We start from the raw sequence: 20,466 nt of genomic DNA on the forward strand, positions 1-20,466 counted from the left end.
TCCCTATATCGTAGCCACGACTGTGCACCAAATAGCGCAGTAGTCATAAACACATAGTTAGAAACCAATATTTAGTACACAAATATACACGTCCAGAAATTTGGTCGCGAATGTTTGGATCTTCCTCCCGCTCAGTCCCTTTTTTTTTTTTCTAGATCGTTTCGATAGACAATTTAAAGTCAAAGTTTTTTCGTCCGTCTTCTTCCTAGTTCTTCATTCTGAGGTGCGACAAACCGAATGACATGTCATTAGAAAGCTAATTTTCGCCCTTTAACGAGCGCCTCCGTTCCCTTCCTTTTACTTAATTCTTATTTTTTAATTTGTTTTTCTCTCTCTTTTTTTAATGGGTGCAATAAGGTAAGGTGGTATGAAAAAGCCTTCGTAACGGACCATTAATTTTGTTATTGGATGTACGTAGTTAGAAACAAAAGGAAGGCAATGGAGCGGTGAAGTATCGAGTAGGAGTAGGATCGAACGATTTTTTTTTACCAGTTAAGATCGATCCGATTCCCGCGCTCGTTTTTTAGTTTTTTTTTTTTTTTGTTTTTCTCGTTAAGGAAGCTTTGAATTCGTAGATTAAAGGCGTAGATCTCGTAATTTTTTCAAGGAGATAGGATTTATCCTCGGTTATCTTCCTGGTAGTTTGTTCGTTAATTACGATAACGATTGTGAGTCGACGAACGGTAACGCGGTTTTTTTTGTGAGAAAAGAAACCATTTTTTTCGTAAGGTCTACAGAGGCCTGGCTACGCTTTTAGACACGTGTAAGTAATGTGTGTACATACACATTATTGATACACACACACACATATATATATATTGAAAATTATATACACAAATACATGCATGAATCTGTGAGAGTATGAGGTGAGAGAAAGGGAAAGTATGAAAAAATGATAACGCTACTAATTACTGACCTTTAGCATTATTACTACTATTATGATTACGATTACACTTATTATTATTGATTATTATTAATATTTCTCATTATCACCATTATTATATGTATTTTTATTGTTACGAATTTCCTAGCATTTCATTGCTACGATATAACGGATTCTTAGTAAACTTTAACACGACGGAACTGATCGTTCGCGTATGGACGAACGATTACGAACGCGATTATATATTCATATATAAACGGTTTAAAAGATCGATAAAAGATAGGGATTATATTATATTATGATAAAAACAAAAATATATATATATATAAATATGTCTATGTATATTTGTAATACGAAAGAGAAGAGACAGACGCGCATGTGAAAAACGTCGTCGTCGCAGCCGATCGTAGAAAGAAAGAAAGAAAATGAAAAATCTGATTTGTCGAAGACGCGAAAGGAGAAGTTGCGGGTGCCCTCGCGAAAGGAAATAAAAGGCAAAATAATGTGTTCATTACATTTGTAGGTAACAGTATTCGTTTATATACACACTTTTTACGGACTATTGAAAGAAACAGAAAAATAAAAAAAAGTAAAAAGAATAGAAATTAGAAGGTACGACCTTCTGGGTGACAAGCTATTTAATCCACAGACACACGCGTTAAATATACATATATATATATATATATATTATAAACACACATACACACGAACTATAGAGATATGTAAATCGCATTAAGGTACACTCGCATATGTATGACGCATGAGAGCTGAACGTATATCGAGAGGGGTGATAGAGAAAAGAATGCATGCTCGACGGTGCTAGACGAAAATTAAAGAGGGATTGGAAAGTTGCACAGGGGAGAAAAGAGTAGATTGTGCAGCACGAGATGCAAAGGAGCAAAAAGATTGGACTGGGAATCGGTTACGGGATCGAAAGCAGTAATGCATCCAGAAATAATGTCTCGATGTATTTGTCGTTCCTTGCCGTCGTATAATACACATATGTATGCGTTATATACAGGGTGTCCTATAAACTTACACTATTCCAAAGTAAATAAAAAAAGTTATATACCACTAAGTTATATATAAAGAAATATAGCAAATATTTAATATTTGGAATATTTTGAATGATTTTTTTGCATTTATTTTGACCGGGAATTTCTGCAGTCTTCAAACTCTGTATAATCTCTTTTTAGGACACCCTGTATATTACACACGTGCACCACACATATACACGCAGAAAATGGACAAATTGCATACAATATACGCGCTTGTACGGATACAAATTAATTAAAGACTAAATCGACGACACGACGAAACCTGAATCGCAACACAAGTGCTTCAAATTTATATAAGTACATACGTATAATCGCAGTAGTAATGCAGTTCGGAACACGGGTGGAATACATTTTCGGGTAGTAGAAGGAGGAAGGGGGTGGATTCAAAGCGGGAATGTTGAGAAGTTCGTTCGAAGGGTAGTCGAGAAGGGCCTTGACAGAAAGATTCTTCTTTAATTCGTCCTTAATTGGCCGAATCACGATGTAATATCTTTTGATCGTACAGAGAGAGAGAAGGGTCCTTATCGTACCTTTTCAAACGCGAACCTTCGAAACAAGTATCCGCGATAAGAATGTCGAAGTTAACGTCCGTTTTATCGAAATCATTCAAAGACCGCGAAACAACCTGGAATCCATTTAAAAAACGTGAAAATTTCGAAACAGCTCAGCCTGTATGCGCTTTAAATTATAAATAGACATATAGAAGGTTTATTAATTATTAAAAAGAAAAGGTATCATTAAGCGAAATATTCGAATACCAAATGATGCACAAATACCTTGAAAAAGAATGAACCAGAAGAGGAATGTTTCGACGTTCTTACATCCGCGATTTTCTAGGCGTAGTTCTTGTTATATTTTTGACAGATTTTTTATACATTTAACCCTTGCAATTGCTAGAGGATATTGAAAAAGAGTGCGATTCTAGGAGCGATTGTTACTCACAGGAGAAAGCAAAACAAGTGCGCGTATGTTTAACGAATCTATATATTTAACAAAAAAAAAAAAAAAAAGAAACGAAACACTGAAATGAAACGAAAAGACTAAAAAGGTAAAAAAAAGAGAGAAATGTTTTTTATAAGACGAAGAAAATCGCATTTTCGACGCATCAGGTTTACTTAAGAAAATAGAAACCAACATGTACTGTTCACATACTCAGGAAACTAAGTGGCGCCTTAATTTTTAACTTTAAATTCGGTCTCGGTGTATACCTTCTCGCGTACGATATCTGTATTTTATTCTGTACATAAGAAAAAGAATGATGAAAAGAGAGATAGAGTAGATAAATATAAACGTTTCTCTTTCTCTTCGCGATAACATTCTATCGCAGGGACTCGCGTTGTACATTAATTTTTCTTTTTTTTTCTTTTTAATTTCGTTCCAACGCGCGAGTCGCTGCCGACCGAATGAGAAAATAAATGAAAAATTAAAAAAAAATATATCGACCACGTTTCAAAGTTCTTCCGTGTTTTTAATGACGAAAGAAAAAAACTCGACGATATATATATATATATATATTAATATATAATAATACATACCTCGCAATAGATTTCGCCTTCTTGAAATGGTAGTCTTCTGTTTACGCTAAATAATAATAACATAGTAAACCTCGTTTAACCGTTCTTTCTATTATGTATTTTTTTTTTCTTTTCTTTTTGTTCACTCGCTCGTGTGTCCGACCTGTGAGTTCTCTGTATCGTGCCAAATCAAGAGAGAAGGAAAGATAGGTCGAGAGAAAGAGTGAGGAACCATAGTTACGGATTTATCCGAGCGTTATTTAGTCGAATTTAGTCTATGATAGTAGAATTTCAATTAGTTTTGGAATAGGAACTCGTTTTTCTTTTATTTATCTTTATTAGTTCAAAAAGGACACCCTCTATGGGGAGTGATTCTTTTTGAATACGCATTTGTTTTCCTCTTCTCTTTTCCTTACTCTTTTATTCTTTATTTTTCTCACTGTTTTTTTCTTTTTTCTTTTTATCTTTCCTTTCGATTGACTGGAATGTGTTTAGGCCTTCTCTCGACAAAGACATTTCTTCGAAAATTGCTCAGAGAATAACCTTGATTGACGGATCGCAGGAACGTATCCTCTTTTCTTATTCCTTTTTTGTTGTTGTTTCTGATTGTTTTTCCTAGATAATTTTCACCTGGTACGTCCACGCAACGCTATTTTATCCTAGGAATTCTCGTCTGGAACGATAGCCTGCAAGGTACGCGTTAATTTGAGGCTTTCGGAACGGGGAATCAATTTTCCCTCGTTCCCCCCTTTTTTCTTATATATATGTATATGTAAGTAGTATATTAAAAAGAATATATATTATATGCAATTTTTGTGATTTTGCATAAAGGATATTTGCGCGTGCACGCGTGCGATCGGGATTTATCGTTGCGAAGCATTGGGAGCGAATTTTTATGCGAATTTTCGACAGCGTGCGAGGACAACTAGGGGTAGCTTTAACTCTTAAGCATAATATTAAATGTTTCTCGTCAGACTCCTACATATCGTTTTTGGTTTTTTAACGAACCTGTTTTTAAAAACAGAAAATAAAGAAAACGTGCTGTAAGCGAGAAGAGAAATGTACGAAAAGGATGAAAAGGGGGGTGAGATGTGACGAAGTTACGTTTTTACTGGTTGTTAAATATTTTAAGAGAGACAAATTTTGTTGTACACCAAAAGCATTAGAGGAGAGAAATTCTACACGTTCCTACGATCCATCAACGGTTCTGAAGAGTGTAAACGTACCTGCTAGCGACATAGACATTAAATATAATAATCATAGTTACTGTGTAAAGAACAGAGAGGCGGTTTAAGGAAGATAACACGTTTGTAAACGATGTACGTCGACGTAGCTTTAGCTTAGAAAAGGACACGGCAATTATAATATTATGATACTGTTATTATTATACATAAATCGACTCAAAGTGGCGCGTGAGATTCGTCTCGACAATTGTTTTTAATAAGAATGAAAAAAAAAAAGAATGTTTTTTGTTTATTCCCCTTGGACAACATATTTTCCATCATAGAAAATAATTTTTCTTTAAGTTCTATCGATTCGTAACATAGGTTTACAAAATTCGAATCTCACGTCCACGGTATACATTTTTTTTTCCTTCCTTTTTCGTAAAAATTTTAAACACCTACACACGTGCAGTACGTGTCCAGAGAACATGTTCCCTCCTCCGTCATTGATTGATCATAGACGAACCTTTTCTTTGCAAGTTCTCCCCTCATTTTTTTCGTTTCTATTCTTAATTATTATTATTAATTTCGACTCGCCACACGATTGATCCGTTCTCTGATTTGCAATGCACGCATAAACAATGCCACGAGGACGACTACCAGTGTGCAAGAAGTGCGTGAAAACGAAAGAAAGATAAATAAGCGAAACGTTGGAGGAGCGAAAGAGAATAGCGAGTAAGAACGTGAGAAAGTGAGATGCGAAAGCGAGACTGAACGGTGTTTATTAGAGCTCGATAGTGTTTTATATATGTGTATAAAATAAATATAGTTTGATATAAGAAACTGTGTACAGTTGTGTACTAAACCTTGACGTTAAGAGCAACGAAAGAAAGAAGAAGAAGAAAAGGAAAAGAAAGGACGACCGAGTCGATCCATGTTCTTGCAGGGGGTGGTTAGAGAGAGGGGAGAGAAGGATTCTTAAAGTTAACGTTAAGCTTTTTATTCAGAGCAAAACAATATTTTTTATTTATCCGTTTATTTTTATACGGCGTTGCTACTGGAACCATTTATACATTGAAATTCGTGGGGGATAAACGAGGTGACGAGAAGATGGCGGTGGACAAAAAGAGTTTGTGAAATAGAGCGAAAGAGGGTGGGAGAGAGTGAATTAACGAGTGAAAGAAAGAGAGAAAGTTAAGATTCGAGACGATTTAAGTCCCGAGTGGTATAACCAGAGCTACACAACGAAATGATTCTTGACGACACAAGGAAAGAAAAATCGTTCAGAATCCGAAGATAAATAACAATAAGAGAAATAAAATAGAGAACCCCGATACACATAGAGTTTTCAACTGCGATATTCATGTTAAATATATGTAAATATATATTATATAAAAAATAGATCAATCTACTATTTTTGCAAGAAAAGCAGATACCCGAAAAAATGGAAAAAAAAGAAAGAAAATGAAAAAAAAAAATTGAATAACGTTCGTCGAGACGCGACAAGAAAGACGAATCCTAATTTTCATTTTTATTTGCAATTTCCAGTGTTAGTTTTTGCTATCTTCGAACGAAAATGGATTTCTTCGTGAAAATTAAGTTTCGTATTTGTTCGTCGCGTTGAAACGAACGAGCACCACAGAGACTTAGCCGCTTTAATTCGGGGGTGGCGTCGTTGGAATTTCGTCTGAATTCTCGCGACGTTTTACGACACAATACATATATTTATACAACAATTACGAGAGATCCTATATTTCGATCACGCTTCTCTAGGTAACTCACCGAAGAAAAAAAAAAAGAGAGAAACTAATTTACATATAATTCGACTCCGTAGCAGAGTGATAAGAAATTTCTTTAGTTAGAGAGAAGGTAATCGTAAGGTTAACTGTTATACCTATTACTCTATTATTGGTAATCAGGCAATATTGTTAATATTTATCTAACATTAACGATCGTATTACTCGCGTAACTGTATCTCTACGATAATAATATTTAATATATAATATTATATAATATATTATATTATAAACTTATATAATACATATTACACGCATATAGAACAGCATATACTGTATAACCATTACATAATAATATAATATATTATCGATAATATTAATATTAATTATTAGCAATTAATATTCAGTAAGGTATTTCTTAACGATGCTCTTAGAGTTTCGTTCATTTACTTTTTTTAACGGGGAATATTTGTTGATTGATGATTTGTGATCGGTCGATATCGCGGATAATAGACGAAGTTTGCGAACCCACCTCCTTAAAAGGAAAAAAATAAAAAGAGTTCACTTGTACCTATACCTCGAATGATTGTTCAGTAACTAAGCGGAAGGAAACATTTACGATTTAACGATTTTACCGAGAACGATCGTGATTGCTATTTCTCGACAATTTCGTCCCGTTGTTCCGGTTATATACATATATTTCTTCCTACGTTGGTGCGGCTAGGACCGGAAGTTGTCGAAGAATCGCTGAAACCTAAGAAACACCCTCTCCGTACAGAAGCGTCAAATTGAATCGCATACGTATGTTAAGGTGAAAAGAATAAAGAAAGGAATTGTAATGGATCGTATCACGGTGAATTAAAAGTATATTTACAAGATTTGTAAGGATCTGTATAGCGTACAGACATGATACACGTGTGTGGGTACGATACACTACATTATAAATAGATAATAAATGAAGAAGTAATATTTATTCCAGAAGTTAAATAGTAATATTAGGAATAATATTTATATCTCTACATTTACTATTTACATATTATCTAACGATGTGACCATCGCCTTTCCGTAGGATGGGGTCAAGTGGATTTTATGTACAGTAAGAAAATGAAAGAATGCAAACGGAGATAGATAAGGAAATGAAAAATGCTTGTTTATAATAAATTTACGGTAACAGAATGGAGCGATTGAAAGAGAGATTGAAAGTAAAGAAGCTAGGTTTTGTACTTAAATTTATAAACAAAATCGTTCGTACACCTAACACGCTTCCTTCGAACATGTTTCGTTCTTTTCTTTTCATTATTTTTCGACAACGAACGGTATACGATAATTGAAAAATATAAATGAAATTGTTCCTTTCCTGATGAATTATAAATTGGTTTCAGCGTGTTGGTGATCGACGATCGTTTTTGATGGAACCGCAGAATCGTATTCGATAGTTAGGCGTTATATAAATAATTTTTTATAATGGCAATGTAAAAATTTGAGTGATGTGCGTACCACGAATTTTTTGATTGTTCCATTAATGATCAATAGCGAAGGATCAGACAAAACGAAAAAGTCTTTGATGTTCTTTTCTTTTTTCAGGAAAAAGGGTCAGACAGTTCCTTGACGTTTATATTTCGAATTATCTTATTATACGAATAAAGCTATTATCATTTACCTAAAATGTTACATTTTATTGTACCTGTGCAATCTATCTCTCATTTTGCAATCTTTCATTCTAATCAAATATAGATCATAATTTTGATTTTCTATGAACTTTTCATAATTTTCATTTGCTTTTGAAACCTATTCTCTAATTATGGTATATAATTAACATAAGTTAGCAACGTGGGTCTCCTTTGTTCCCGCTTAGAATGAAAGTGATAGATTGCTATGGAAGTTCAAATGTCTTAAATCAAATTAATTTAAAACGAAATAATTCAGCGTACATTTTCTGCATTATCAAATTTTTTCTATCATACTTAACAATAATGATGTATTTTCAAAAGTTAAATACTGTGATATACGAGGAGGGAAACTGATTACCCCTCGGTTAAAAATAACACTTGTTCTTCGTATCTTGTTGACTTTTTTTAAGACAATTTAATTCCGGTTCTTTGGCACAAGGCAAAGACAAGAATGTCGTTATCGTACGAAACGACAAGTAGATAAAGGGATACTTTCCACTGTTACGTAAAATCGAGTAAAGAGCAGCCTGTTCTGATTACGAGATAAAGTGAAATGCCGGTGGAAGGGTGGTTGAAGGAAAAGAATGAAAAAAGGAAAAAAATAATGAAAAAATGTAATTCCAGTCATTCGCTCCATTTCACTCGCACCCATGAATCGCGTGATGGCGATCAACGGTACGATCGAAGAACGGCACCGGTTTTACGAGCCTTTATTTCGCTCGTTGAATTAATTCGACATCATAAAGAGTAAGATAATGGTCGACTGGGATGCATCCGAAACTGCGGCTCGAGAACACGGTAAGCCGAAGCGGAAACTTAATGACAAAGTCACCCCATGCTTGTGGCGTTACATATACGAAACTGACGAAATCTAACGATCCTACCAATTGGTTATCGTCTACATTATCATTTTATTCATATTTTTTATTTATTCCGTCCTCTTCTTTGTTTTCTTCCTTTCAACATCCTCTTTTTATTAGGTTGTCAGATAATTTCTGTCGACGTGTAATAAATTATCATTACATTTGTTATTACTCTATGCTGTTAATTTGATCGCATAGTATCTTTATTCATTATTTTCTGAGGCTTTAGAGTTTTAACGCTTTAAGATCTCTGTCATCCATATAGCGGTAAATTTTAACAGAACCTCCATTTTTGAAATGTCATTTTTGTCTGGCAGAGAGATGCAAGAATAAATGGGCTTTGATGATATAAACAAATTGGGTTATGTGAAAAATTTCGACAGGGGGCTCTTCGTTAATTGAAGAAAATTAACGTGGCCACCCGCATCACCATCTGCCCTTCGTTGTTGACATAATTTTCAGCCTTTTTGAGGCCGGTTAGTCACCGGTGATGAGAAATGGATTACATTCGATAATTTAGCTAGAAAAAAGCTGACTCGTTCCAGAAGCTAGTATCCATCAACCATTTTTTGTAGTGGCAAAATTCTTCTGCCAAAAAAATAAAAATTGTTTTGTATTCAAAATTGGTATGCAAATTAAGCAAAAGCTTAATACCTTGGTCTTAATTCAATACATTCAATTATTCTTTTTTGTTTTCTTCTTCCACCCCTATTATTCGTTCCTCTTCCGTTTCTTCGTTTGCATCCTTTATTTCATTGCCCCCTGCATTCATTTAGCTTTTTTACCTTCGCCGTTCCCGCTTCCTGTGGAAAGTTTCCGTGCAGTTGCGTCAATAGAGTATTTCGACCGGGCCAGCCACGATTAGGCGGCTAAATGTGAGAATTATGGAAAGCAGAGGCAACGTGCACGCATCCACGCGGCTAATAAAGCGAATGATATATAACGGCTTCCCGAAATACACAAAGTTTAATCGAGGATTCCACGAAAGACGACTGAACGCGAGATCGTCGGAAAACTTTTATCGGGTGTAAAATTGATGGTAAATCAAATGGTCTGTCTCGACGATGGTTTTAACGAAACTTTAATGCTGATCCTTGAAATTCGAGATCTAAGATACTGTAAAATTAAGATTTTTCTTTATACAATCCTCGTTTATTTGCTATCGCAATATAATAATAAACAACTGAATAACAGTGATTTACCCATAGGCTTATATCTTTCTTACTTAAGGGGGTGAATCACCCTAAGGCATCTAAAGCTTTGAAATTTATTTTTCACGGCTAATTAGTTAGGTTAGTATTAGAATAATTTTTTATAAGAATAGAAAAAGGAGTGAGTATGTTCCTTCCTCTATACATTAATTTTACTATCAATATGTACTAATTTGTTCTGTCTTAAAATCTCTGAAAATCAGTAGTTTGGAATCGTGGATGTATAGAAACCAGTCCACGAATCCAGCTATCTAGTCAGCTGTTCAAACTCAAATACCTTTTATTGTTAGCTTCTTTATTCCAAAATTAATTTTATATTGTAACAATGTAAGTCCTTGAATATTATCTGTTTTCGACTAAAAATAAGTAGACAATTTTTTGCATAGGTTTAATTAACATCACTAAATTTTGAAACATGATTAATTAAAAATTGTTATTCTGGAAAATTAATAGGATCCAATGTCATAGCTGAACAAGACTTATGTAATTTAATGTTGCAATTTACATTACAAGATAAATATGCAAACTTCATTTATGAATGAAATCATTTAAAATGATACTAAAGTTCAACGTCTACGTAATGAAATGTCAAAGTATAAAGTACTTCTAATTTTTAAGGAGTTGGTAGATGTTTGTATTGTTAAAAGACATGTAATTACACAAGCGCTTCTTGTTAGTTATTGACAACTGCATCTCATAGCCGTTTGTATGTTATGCGTAGTCAGCTAAATTTGTAGCACTGCGGAATATCATAGTTATGTATTCGTAACAGTATTGACTAAACCTTTTGCGTTTTAAATTGCAGATAGATTATTTATAAAATGAGCTTTTTTATATCTCAGGCGGCGCCATGTGTATGCAACAAATTATGATTTTTTTGGTAATTACCACGTTTATAATCACTTAGGAATAATTTGCAATGATAATTAGGTGCCTGTGATAAGTAAATAATTAATTCAAACGAACTTTTCTATATTAATAGAAGAAGAGCAAAATAAAAATTTACAAATGAGTATTTTATAGTTAATAATGTTTGTAAATTTGTTGTGAACCAAACAGACCAGAATCATTATTATCGTTGATAATATTATTTTTATCATATATAATAATATCACAGTATTTAATTTTATGTAATTAAGGTCATCATTAAAATGTAAAAGGAATTTTCTAACTAAAAAGTACATATATTTAATTTATATAAAGAGAGTCGGATGCAAATCTAGATTTTAAAGAACGGTCATTTAAAATTAACCGCCTTTGGCTCGTAGAGCTTGATCAGCGGAACGCGGAACAGAAGCGAACTGTAACTGCGCATGTCCAGTTCCGAGTAAGGATGAGTGATTATGGAAGTGTTAGTATGTCGCGTGTGCCAGTTTTAGCAATTTTGGGCTCTACAGGATGCGGAAAATCACGTTTAAGCATCGAATTGGCTCGCAAATTTTCCGGGGAAATTATTTCCGCCGATAGCATGCAAGTAAGTGGAAAAATATCAATAGATTACGTTGGAATCTCGGTCGTTACTATTGTAGGTTAAGTGCACGTTTGAACGTTGTTTATTTCCGCTAGTATTTCCAATCTCTTCATTGTATCTTAAATCTGATACCCTTGATTACTTATTATTACCAATTAATTTATTAAATATATAGAATGAAATATGTCGTGTGTGAATAGTTAATTAATTCTTCTGTAGGTAATCAAGTAATCAGAACAGTTAACATTTTTAGTGAGGTCTTGGATAATCCTACTTCTATGTTATTTAAAAAATAATACGAATTTGCGTAGGTAGTTTAATTACGTAATTTATATTACGAATGAATTATTCTATAAATATTAAAGATTTTCTATTATTCATATGTACTTTGAAAAATGCGTACTGCGATTCAAGAGTGTGTCGTAAATAATAGAATGTAAGTGGCCTTGTCTGGTCTATAGATACGAGAATTTAAATATAGAATTTTAGTAGAATCCTATATATTCCTACTAAATCGAGTTAATACACTGTTAGCAAAATTTATTGCAAAACTATTATTATCGGAGTTATTGCCGAGCGACGTCCAAGTTGTGTGAATTGTAGCACAAAGTACTGAAATCTTCGCTCAAATTTATTTATTTGAATTTAAATTTCTATCATTTGAACAAGAAATTGTTAGGTGGGAGTATTGTTCTTGATATAATAAATTTTTGCTCCAATTCAATTCTCATAGCATTGCATATCTATTACAGCTGCAAATATTAAAATTTATTAATGCACATTAAATTGATAACAATTATAAACTGTTGTCATTTAACATATTTTGAAATTTTTATTTGACAATTAACACAGTATTCTTGTGATACAATTCTTTCAATCATAAATATGTTAAATACAAAATTTTATTTTATTTTTTGCATTTTAAGGACCTTCTTTTCATTGGGTTTCAATTATTATTAATGATACGTGATTTATATGTAAAATTCATATAGAAAGAAAAATATGCGCCAATACCTCTAAAGAAATTAAGAAATATTAATAAAATATTTATATAGGCATTTTCATTAAATCTTTAGCTTTGAAATGATATGCCATAAAATGATATTTTTCGTAACTTTTCTCTCGTCAAATGGTGTCAGATTTTCTGCTATTTCATATGCAACCATCTAATACATAATGCGATAAGATTTTCACAGTCTATTTGTTGGTTATGAACGAAAATCGTTGAACCGAAACGCTAGAAGAGATTACAGTTTCAAGTGAGAACATTGTAGTAGATTAACTTATATTTTTCATGTGGCTCGTTTCCTATTATTATCTTTCCGCGTTGTTTCAATTCACCAACCAACTACAAAGGTCGTGTTTCTTGCGAGTCATAGATTTTGTGGTCGCATTTGGAGAGTCCCCAAGTTAATCGCTTTAATTGTCTTACCCTTTCACATACGTAAAGTAATCGTGAGGGACGTTTAATTATACGTCAGTGACATAAGGGTAGCCGAAATTTCCTCGAAAATGACGTGCTAGTAATTATCTTCCCACCGCTTTGCCCGCTTATCTTGAAACGTGTCAACTTTGTGTTTCCTCTTCCATTTATGAATCCTTAAATAGTAGAGCAAAATTAAATGTAATTTTATCAGTTTAATGAACTCTTGGTTCTTTGTTACAATTACAGGTCTAATAATAAATTAAAAATAATTGAACACTCAATTTTGTGTAATAGGTATTTATTGCAGTATATCAAATTTTTCAAAATAAAGTAATAGTAGAAGTAGAAAAGAAGCAATTAGTATGCAATTGTTGAAAGTTAATAATGCAATAAAAGGGATTGAAGGGTCATTCTAATTTTTTAAACAATTTTTTAAAGAAGATGTATATCAGTTCTAGCGAGTTCCTTAAACGATTCTCGAGAAGCCCCTTTGTACCAGGAATTTATCTCACAATGATAAATTAAGTTACGTAAAGTGTTTCGTTAATTGACACGCTACTTTACATGGATCTTCCGCATTAATGAACAACCGGCCTTCATCTTCTATTATATTGATATATTAGAATGAGGTTTATTATCTTGTAGCAGCATAAAAGCAAACTGTATAAATGCAAAGTCGTACAGCTCGCATGATACCCACAATAAACTAAGTGGATCGAATTAAACTCTATCTTCTTGGAGTGTGTATTAGCTGGAGGATCGTGGGATTTCCGGTTCTTATTAGGCCCTTGAATTAGTCCTAACCCTTTGTGAAGGCGACAGGTTTATTTCTTACTAAACAAAGGGATTCACATCAATACTTCATATTAATATTTATGAACCCTACAATGAAAATGTTTGACATTAATTCATTTGTCATATTTACCGGTGTTTTAATTATTGAATTTTATTGTCATTGTATAATCATCTTAACATTATACATTTCGGGGCAATGTAGGCTTTTTTTACTTAAGAATAACTATAAGGTAACTTGGGTTTGGGAGAACCTAGGAGGATCCTAGGTAAAGTCAGAAAGATTCTAGGAAAATTCTAGGGAGGACTAGGGAGAGCCTTAGAAAGGCCTAGAGGGAATCAGGGGTAGCCTTAGAAAATTCTAAGTCGAACCAAGGAAAGCATTAGAAAAGTTTAGGGAAAAGCAAGGAAAGCCTTAGAAAATCCTAGGGAAAATAGGGATAGCCTTAGAAAAGCTTAGGAAGAATCAAGGAGAGTCTTAGAAAAGTTTAGGATGGACCAGGGAGAGAGCCTTAAAAAGAAATTGAAATTGCCTATCACATTCCCTTTTCAAGTATTACAGTGAGTAGTGGGGTCCTCTTTCCCCTGCACTGCCATTTTCCCTAGGGAAACCTATCGTGCTTGGTACTATAAATAATTCTAGACTCTGCGAGACAGCAAATAAAGAGCTTCTGGTTTGGTGCTCTCAGAGACAGAATCGATGACACGTTAGAGTCGAGGCAGAAGTCGATGAACTGGATGTATGGGCTGCTACGTCCTGGCTGATATGTCTCGAACACTTGGCCCACTGAATCTTAATGTCCTCGTTAGACTGGGCTGGAGTTCAAACAAGCGTTTGTTCTTCAGTATACGCGAAACATGGCCACTGGTCACGACACGCGAATTATCCGTTTTGCATTTTCAAAAATTATTTATTTACGAAAAATGACCTTTCCATATATCTAACTAAATCTAGCAAGTAAACTTATGTGTCTTCTGATTTAACTTTTCTGGAAGTGATTGTAAGTCTCTCTTTTCATGAAACAATCACTGTCCACTCTAACTATAGTTGTGAAGAGTTTATTTTTGCAAATAACACGTGTTTAAAATTATATTCCAAAAATGTTATCAGATATCTTGCGAAAGTGACTGTATGACAGAAATAAAATTAAAATTTGTAAGCTTTGAAATTATTCAGATTTTAATTTTCACTCTTTTATATTGTCTATAATAATTACACGTCTTAGTATATTCAAGAAAGTTGGTTAGTTCTCCTTAGATACGATCTTTGCTCCAAAAACGTAAAACGTTGGATGGTTAAAGAATTTCGAACTGGTTTCTTTTTTTCTTTTTTAAACGCGTTGCTACAGATTTTGTTGATAGTTTATTACGGCGATGACCCGTGGAAGGCAACGGACCCTGGTCTTTGAATTCAAAATAGTTTTCGTCGTTTCAAGCAGAGAAACAATTGCGTGCCGCGCATGAAAACCTCTGTTGTTGCTCGTGAGAATGGCGCCTCGTATTATAGGAATCAGAATTTCGTGTGTATTATAAAATGAACTCAATTTTCTAATTTTAGTTAAAGGACTACAGGTTTTGATTGTTTAATAATTTTTTCAATTATTTTCTTAATTATTTTATGTGAATTAATAATTAATTCATAATTTTAAGAATTTTATTACTAAAAATAAAGGCTTATAATTTCTAAGTCACAATGGGTGATAATAATTTATAGTACCATTTAGCTCTCTGTTCAAATTTTTTATTTTCTTCGCTTTATTTCTTTTTTAGTAATTTTTGGATTATCTAAAACAGTAGTTACATTTAACACTTCCAAAATTCGAAAATGTATCCAGTTTCTTTCAAATCGTGAAAAACTATCGGCATTTACCTGCTGATCCCCAATATTTATTATGCACAGGTAGAAAAAGATCCGATCGGGTACTGTTTCAAAAATTCTTTCCAATGGAAAACTGTGGAATTTGTTACCTGAGACACCGGTAACACTGTTGATTGTTATTGACTTCAAACCTCTTCCAGGAACAATTTCCTCGGGTCGTCTTTTGCCTTTTTAGGCCGAGAATTGCAGCAAAAATTTGCACTGCAATTCAAAGAATATCTCCTGCATATTTACAAAGTTTCATAATTTTTAAAAATTTTTAACTTTGGGGATCTTTTCCTTCGAGAAAAAAACGCTACGTAAAAAGCTATATAATTTCTGTAATTTAAAATAAAACCCTGCAATCCGTCATTTTGACGGGTTTGATTGTTCTGGTGTTAAGAAAGACTTAGCCGTATGTAGAAACAGTAATCGTGACTTGTCTGTCATGAACCATATGAAAATTGCAGTAAAAATTGTTAGTTGGTCACGTACATACAAGGCACTTGACAAACCGGTTTTAAATCCACCAGACAAAATTTACGAGGCTCCTTTGTCGACGTAGCCCTTGAAGAGATTCCCGAGCAACGTTTTATTAGATTGTGGCGCTACGCTCTCTGTTATCGGGTCATTTCAAAAGTGTTTGCGTATTTTGTTGAATCTGTTCATTCCTGTTTCTGATATTTACATTCGAGCCAAGTGAACGATGATCTTAATCTTGGACAGTAAACATTAATGAACTGATTTTCTTGGAATCCTCATGAAACGATCACTGCGTGCTATGGCTAACTATAATCCTTCAAGGCAAACCGTTTGTAATTCAAGATAGCAGACAAGCATTGTCAATTTTCATATGACAATTAGAAACAAACATTGCAAATAAAGATATTTTATTTATGTTGAAATAGTAAATTTTATAATTTAATATAAAAATGTGTTAATGTGAAGGAGTTAAAGAAGCAGATATATTACAATTTTTAGAGAAAGTGTTCAGTTAGGGGTAGACATTCTTCGGGGAGGTGGTAGTTGGGATAATTCTGAACAACTTTTTCCTTCACCAAAATGCTCGTTAAGGCTTAGTTTTTGAATTATTAACGAAAAAAACGAAGAGAGCAGAGTGCACGTAGTGCGCAGGCTCAGCCGTGTGAGTGTCGGCTACGAACTGAGACGGTGCAGTAGTTTGTTCGCGACCATGGTCGAGCGCAGTTCGTAGCCGACACTTTCACGGCTATGTGTGCTCCGATTGGTCAGTGTTTATCATTATTAATTCAAAAAGTAAGCCTTAACGAGCATTTGGGTGAAGGAAAAAGTTGGTCAGAATCACCCAGCTATCACCCGTAGCTACCACTCTCAGAGGATGCTCACCCGTAGCCGAACACGCTGTATTACATATTTTAACTATTTATTAAAGTTCCACAGAGCACATATTATATTAAGATTTCAATTTTGAATTATAATTACCACAATGAAATTGTTAGGGTAGCATTAGTTCTTTGAGTTACCGTGTGTGATACGTAGTTATGTATACTGGAATTGTCCTCAGTTTATATTAATAGCTCTGCACTAATTTTAACACGTAACGTAACGTTTTCTATATTTTGAAGTCTCTAACGGTTATGTCTATGTTTAGGATTACCGTAGCTTATATCCGAATGTGGTTACCATTTTTTGTCAATCAACCTCCTACAAAGTACTTTACCAAAAATACAAAGCCTCGGAAACTTGTACAGCCTTCAAAATTTTGCTATAAAAAGATCAGTTATAGTGTAAGAGGATTTTAAATATGTATTATTATAATTTTTAAGAATTGTGGTAGAATTATTATATTTCCTGTGTCTCTATACGAGTTATTCAATGAATTGATTTCCAAAAATAATAATAACTTTGACTCAATTTCAGTTTTTGGACTAAAATTTAGACTATTTTTTTTTGTAAAGAAAATTGATCAGAAAATTAATTTAGCGTTCTAGATAATGTAAAACTACATATTTATAGAAAACAGTTTAATAGTTCTGCAATAATAATGATAGCAAAAACAGGAATGCGATATAAAATTAAAGTTCTTATCAAATTTAAAAATTACACACTTTTTAAGGTTCTTAAGTGAAATGGAAATTTTATGCTCATACAGAAATATCTTAAGACCCGAAACTGAATATATAACTTAATTTTATTTCAGTTTCATCACCAAGATTGCGTAAGCTTGATTCCACATTTTGACTGTCTATTTACAATGTAAGTCGTAGACTTTTTGTTGTGTCTGCATATCTTAATTTCAGTGTAAAAGTGTCGTTCTGTTTGTACAGCTGATTCAATGAATTTTATAATTTCTTCTTTTCGCCGGACTGTCTGATCCCTGAGATATATGTATACCTATAGATCTTTTTCACTCCTTTCTATACGCAGGAAAGTTTATTTTTCTTAAATCTATGGCCAGATTACAAACTATTACGATTTATCTCTGGCGGTCGTAAGTCATTGTGTTTAACTAATACTTCAGATGTGAATGCCTGAAAATACCACTGTAAATTTATTGCCATCTTTATCTTGTTAACGATTTATTAATAAAAATTCTTAATTTAAAGAGGAAATTTCAATTGAAGGTCGAAACAAATCAATTTTTTTGTTGTTGTAAAATTTAGTATCTCAGTAATTAAAAGTTTTGCTTAAAATTAACATAAAGCAACTGAACTGAAATTAATGTAAAATATAAAGTTGTGGTCTCAAATGATAAATTTGAATGACTTGTATAGTTTAATTTAATTATTCAAATTTCATACAAATAAAATAAAGGATGCTGATATTTAGTATCAGGTTTCTTTCTGACCCATGAAATTATAGTTGACGTACATAAGAAGTGTAGAATATATGGAATTTTTTTGTCCAGACAAATTTTTTTCGTACTATCTCAAAATTTTAAAGAAACGATTTAATAAAAATTTTTCTGGACCGTGAACGTAGCCGAACTTACTTTCACAGAGTACTAACAGACATACTCTTAGTCCATGGGTTGTTGAACTTAAAACACCCACAACTTTTTTGCTTCAATACAATTCAATTTCTGTTCTTAAAATATCATGACTTTTATTAGTATAAAGTGTTATGACCTTTTTAAATACCTTTTCTTTAAATTTTTATTTTAATAAATGATAATATAATTGCAAGAGAATCGCAAAATGTAAATAGAATACTTGGTCATATTTGAATGACAAGTCAGTATTCTTTTTCTTTTATTTTAGTTATAGAAAATTTTATTCTAATTTCAAATCTTGTATTAATGGAATAAAAGCATATAGAATTGTAGATCTATTTGAATATACATTTACTTGTGTTCACGTTATACTTCAATGATGAGACCACTTTGCTATTCTTGCACCGAGGTCTACTAGATGATAAAATCTAAATAAGCAGAAAAAGAGAAAAGGTAAAGTATTACAGAAAAAAATATGAAAATCCAATGTAACGAATGAATTGAAAATAAAACTGTCATAGCTAACTGGTTTCAATGATTGTTCTTAGAAAATGAAAAAATTGTTTCTCCATGGTTCAAACGATTTTATCTTATCAAACTGATATTACGGTGCACGCACTGGAGATTCCTTAAATGGAATTAAAGTACTTTAATCAACGATCAAAGATACGAAAAATCATTGATAACACGGTGGCTGCGTTCTGTTCGGATAATATCAATACTTGGGAGTACTTATTGGAATTGTATCGATCAGCCAACATGGAATATTGCTCAATGGTTCGAGTCTAGGTTATTTCGATCTGATTATGCAATTTTTCTATGGTAAATTACAAGATGGATCGTGTCAGATAATGTACACTACCATGGTAGATTACATTATCAATCACTCGCTCTTATAGGTATAGTTTGTTTAAAATAAACTCAGGTGTTATTATTTGTAATTGAATTTATTTACGATACCATTTCAATAATACAAAGTCCAGTTACCGTAACTGTTTATTATCGCCTGATTTCTCATTTACACTAGACTAACTGCATATTCTCGAGGTAAAAATTTGCACCACGACCTTATTTTCTAAACAAGTTGCTTTATTTTACGATACGAAGTTCTGATGTGACATACAACCTGGCATGTATTAAACAGAATATTCTTACCTCTACGACCATTCTACTTATAATTTCAATGCTGTTCTTGTAATTTTTAATCAAACTGCATTTCTGCTATGAATTTCGCGTTTACATACAATGTTGCAGTATGATTTAATCAGATAACCATATTGAACAGGCTAAGAAAGGTAATAGGTTAGAATATTTTTACGAGGTCAAAATTTGCAATTGTTTCATTTTTCTTTTTCGTTATGCAACAAAAATGAAAATTGAACCCATTAACACGTGGAAGCTACGAGAGTGAAGGGATCGTTATTTTCTCTGAGGAAGCCTACCATGCTCGATTCTGTACATCCATAATTACTGTAACATTTAACGACTTAACGCAATTTTAAATGAGTATATTAAATACACATTATAATGAATAATAAAATGATAGACCGTTATCTTTTTTAAAAAAGTTCTAGGTAATCCTAGGTAATTCTTCTTGAATCGACTGTTTAAAGTCATTTCCATACAGATGTTTACGGAAATCGCGCGTTTAAGAGACTCGTTATCGTTAATTGAAGTTTTTCTTGGTTCGATGAAAATGATTTGGCAAGCAAGTCCGTAGATACACGGCAGTGTGTTCGCGATGCAACGGAGTATTGGTTGAGGTAATGTCCTGGTTAATTAAACGCGGTAACTTGGTGTTAAACTAGAAACCAGATCCGTCGGTGGTGAGCATCGGTTAGGCCAGGACT

The 20,466-nt window shown here is 33.1% G+C and overlaps 1 protein-coding gene across 2 annotated transcripts in view; it reads left to right on the forward strand.

Moving 5' to 3' along the window:
- The first annotated feature begins 11,396 nt into the window (after positions 1 to 11,396).
- LOC117602367 (tRNA dimethylallyltransferase) overlaps positions 11,397 to 20,466 on the forward strand; it is a 62,712-nt gene continuing 53,642 nt past the window's right edge. The window contains exons 1-2 of one of the 2 annotated variants that reach the window (XM_076691759.1): positions 11,397 to 11,572; positions 17,825 to 17,842. In XM_076691759.1, coding sequence (XP_076547874.1) covers positions 11,432 to 11,572; positions 17,825 to 17,842 — 159 coding nt within the window. In that variant the 5' untranslated portion in view covers positions 11,397 to 11,431. The remainder of the gene's footprint in view (positions 11,573 to 17,824; positions 17,843 to 20,466) is intronic. The other variant, XM_034320274.2, reaches the window with a different exon arrangement.

The sequence above is a fragment of the Osmia lignaria genome, chromosome 13 (assembly GCF_051020975.1).
Source record: "Osmia lignaria lignaria isolate PbOS001 chromosome 13, iyOsmLign1, whole genome shotgun sequence".
NCBI classification, from domain to species: Eukaryota; Metazoa; Arthropoda; class Insecta; order Hymenoptera; family Megachilidae; genus Osmia; species Osmia lignaria.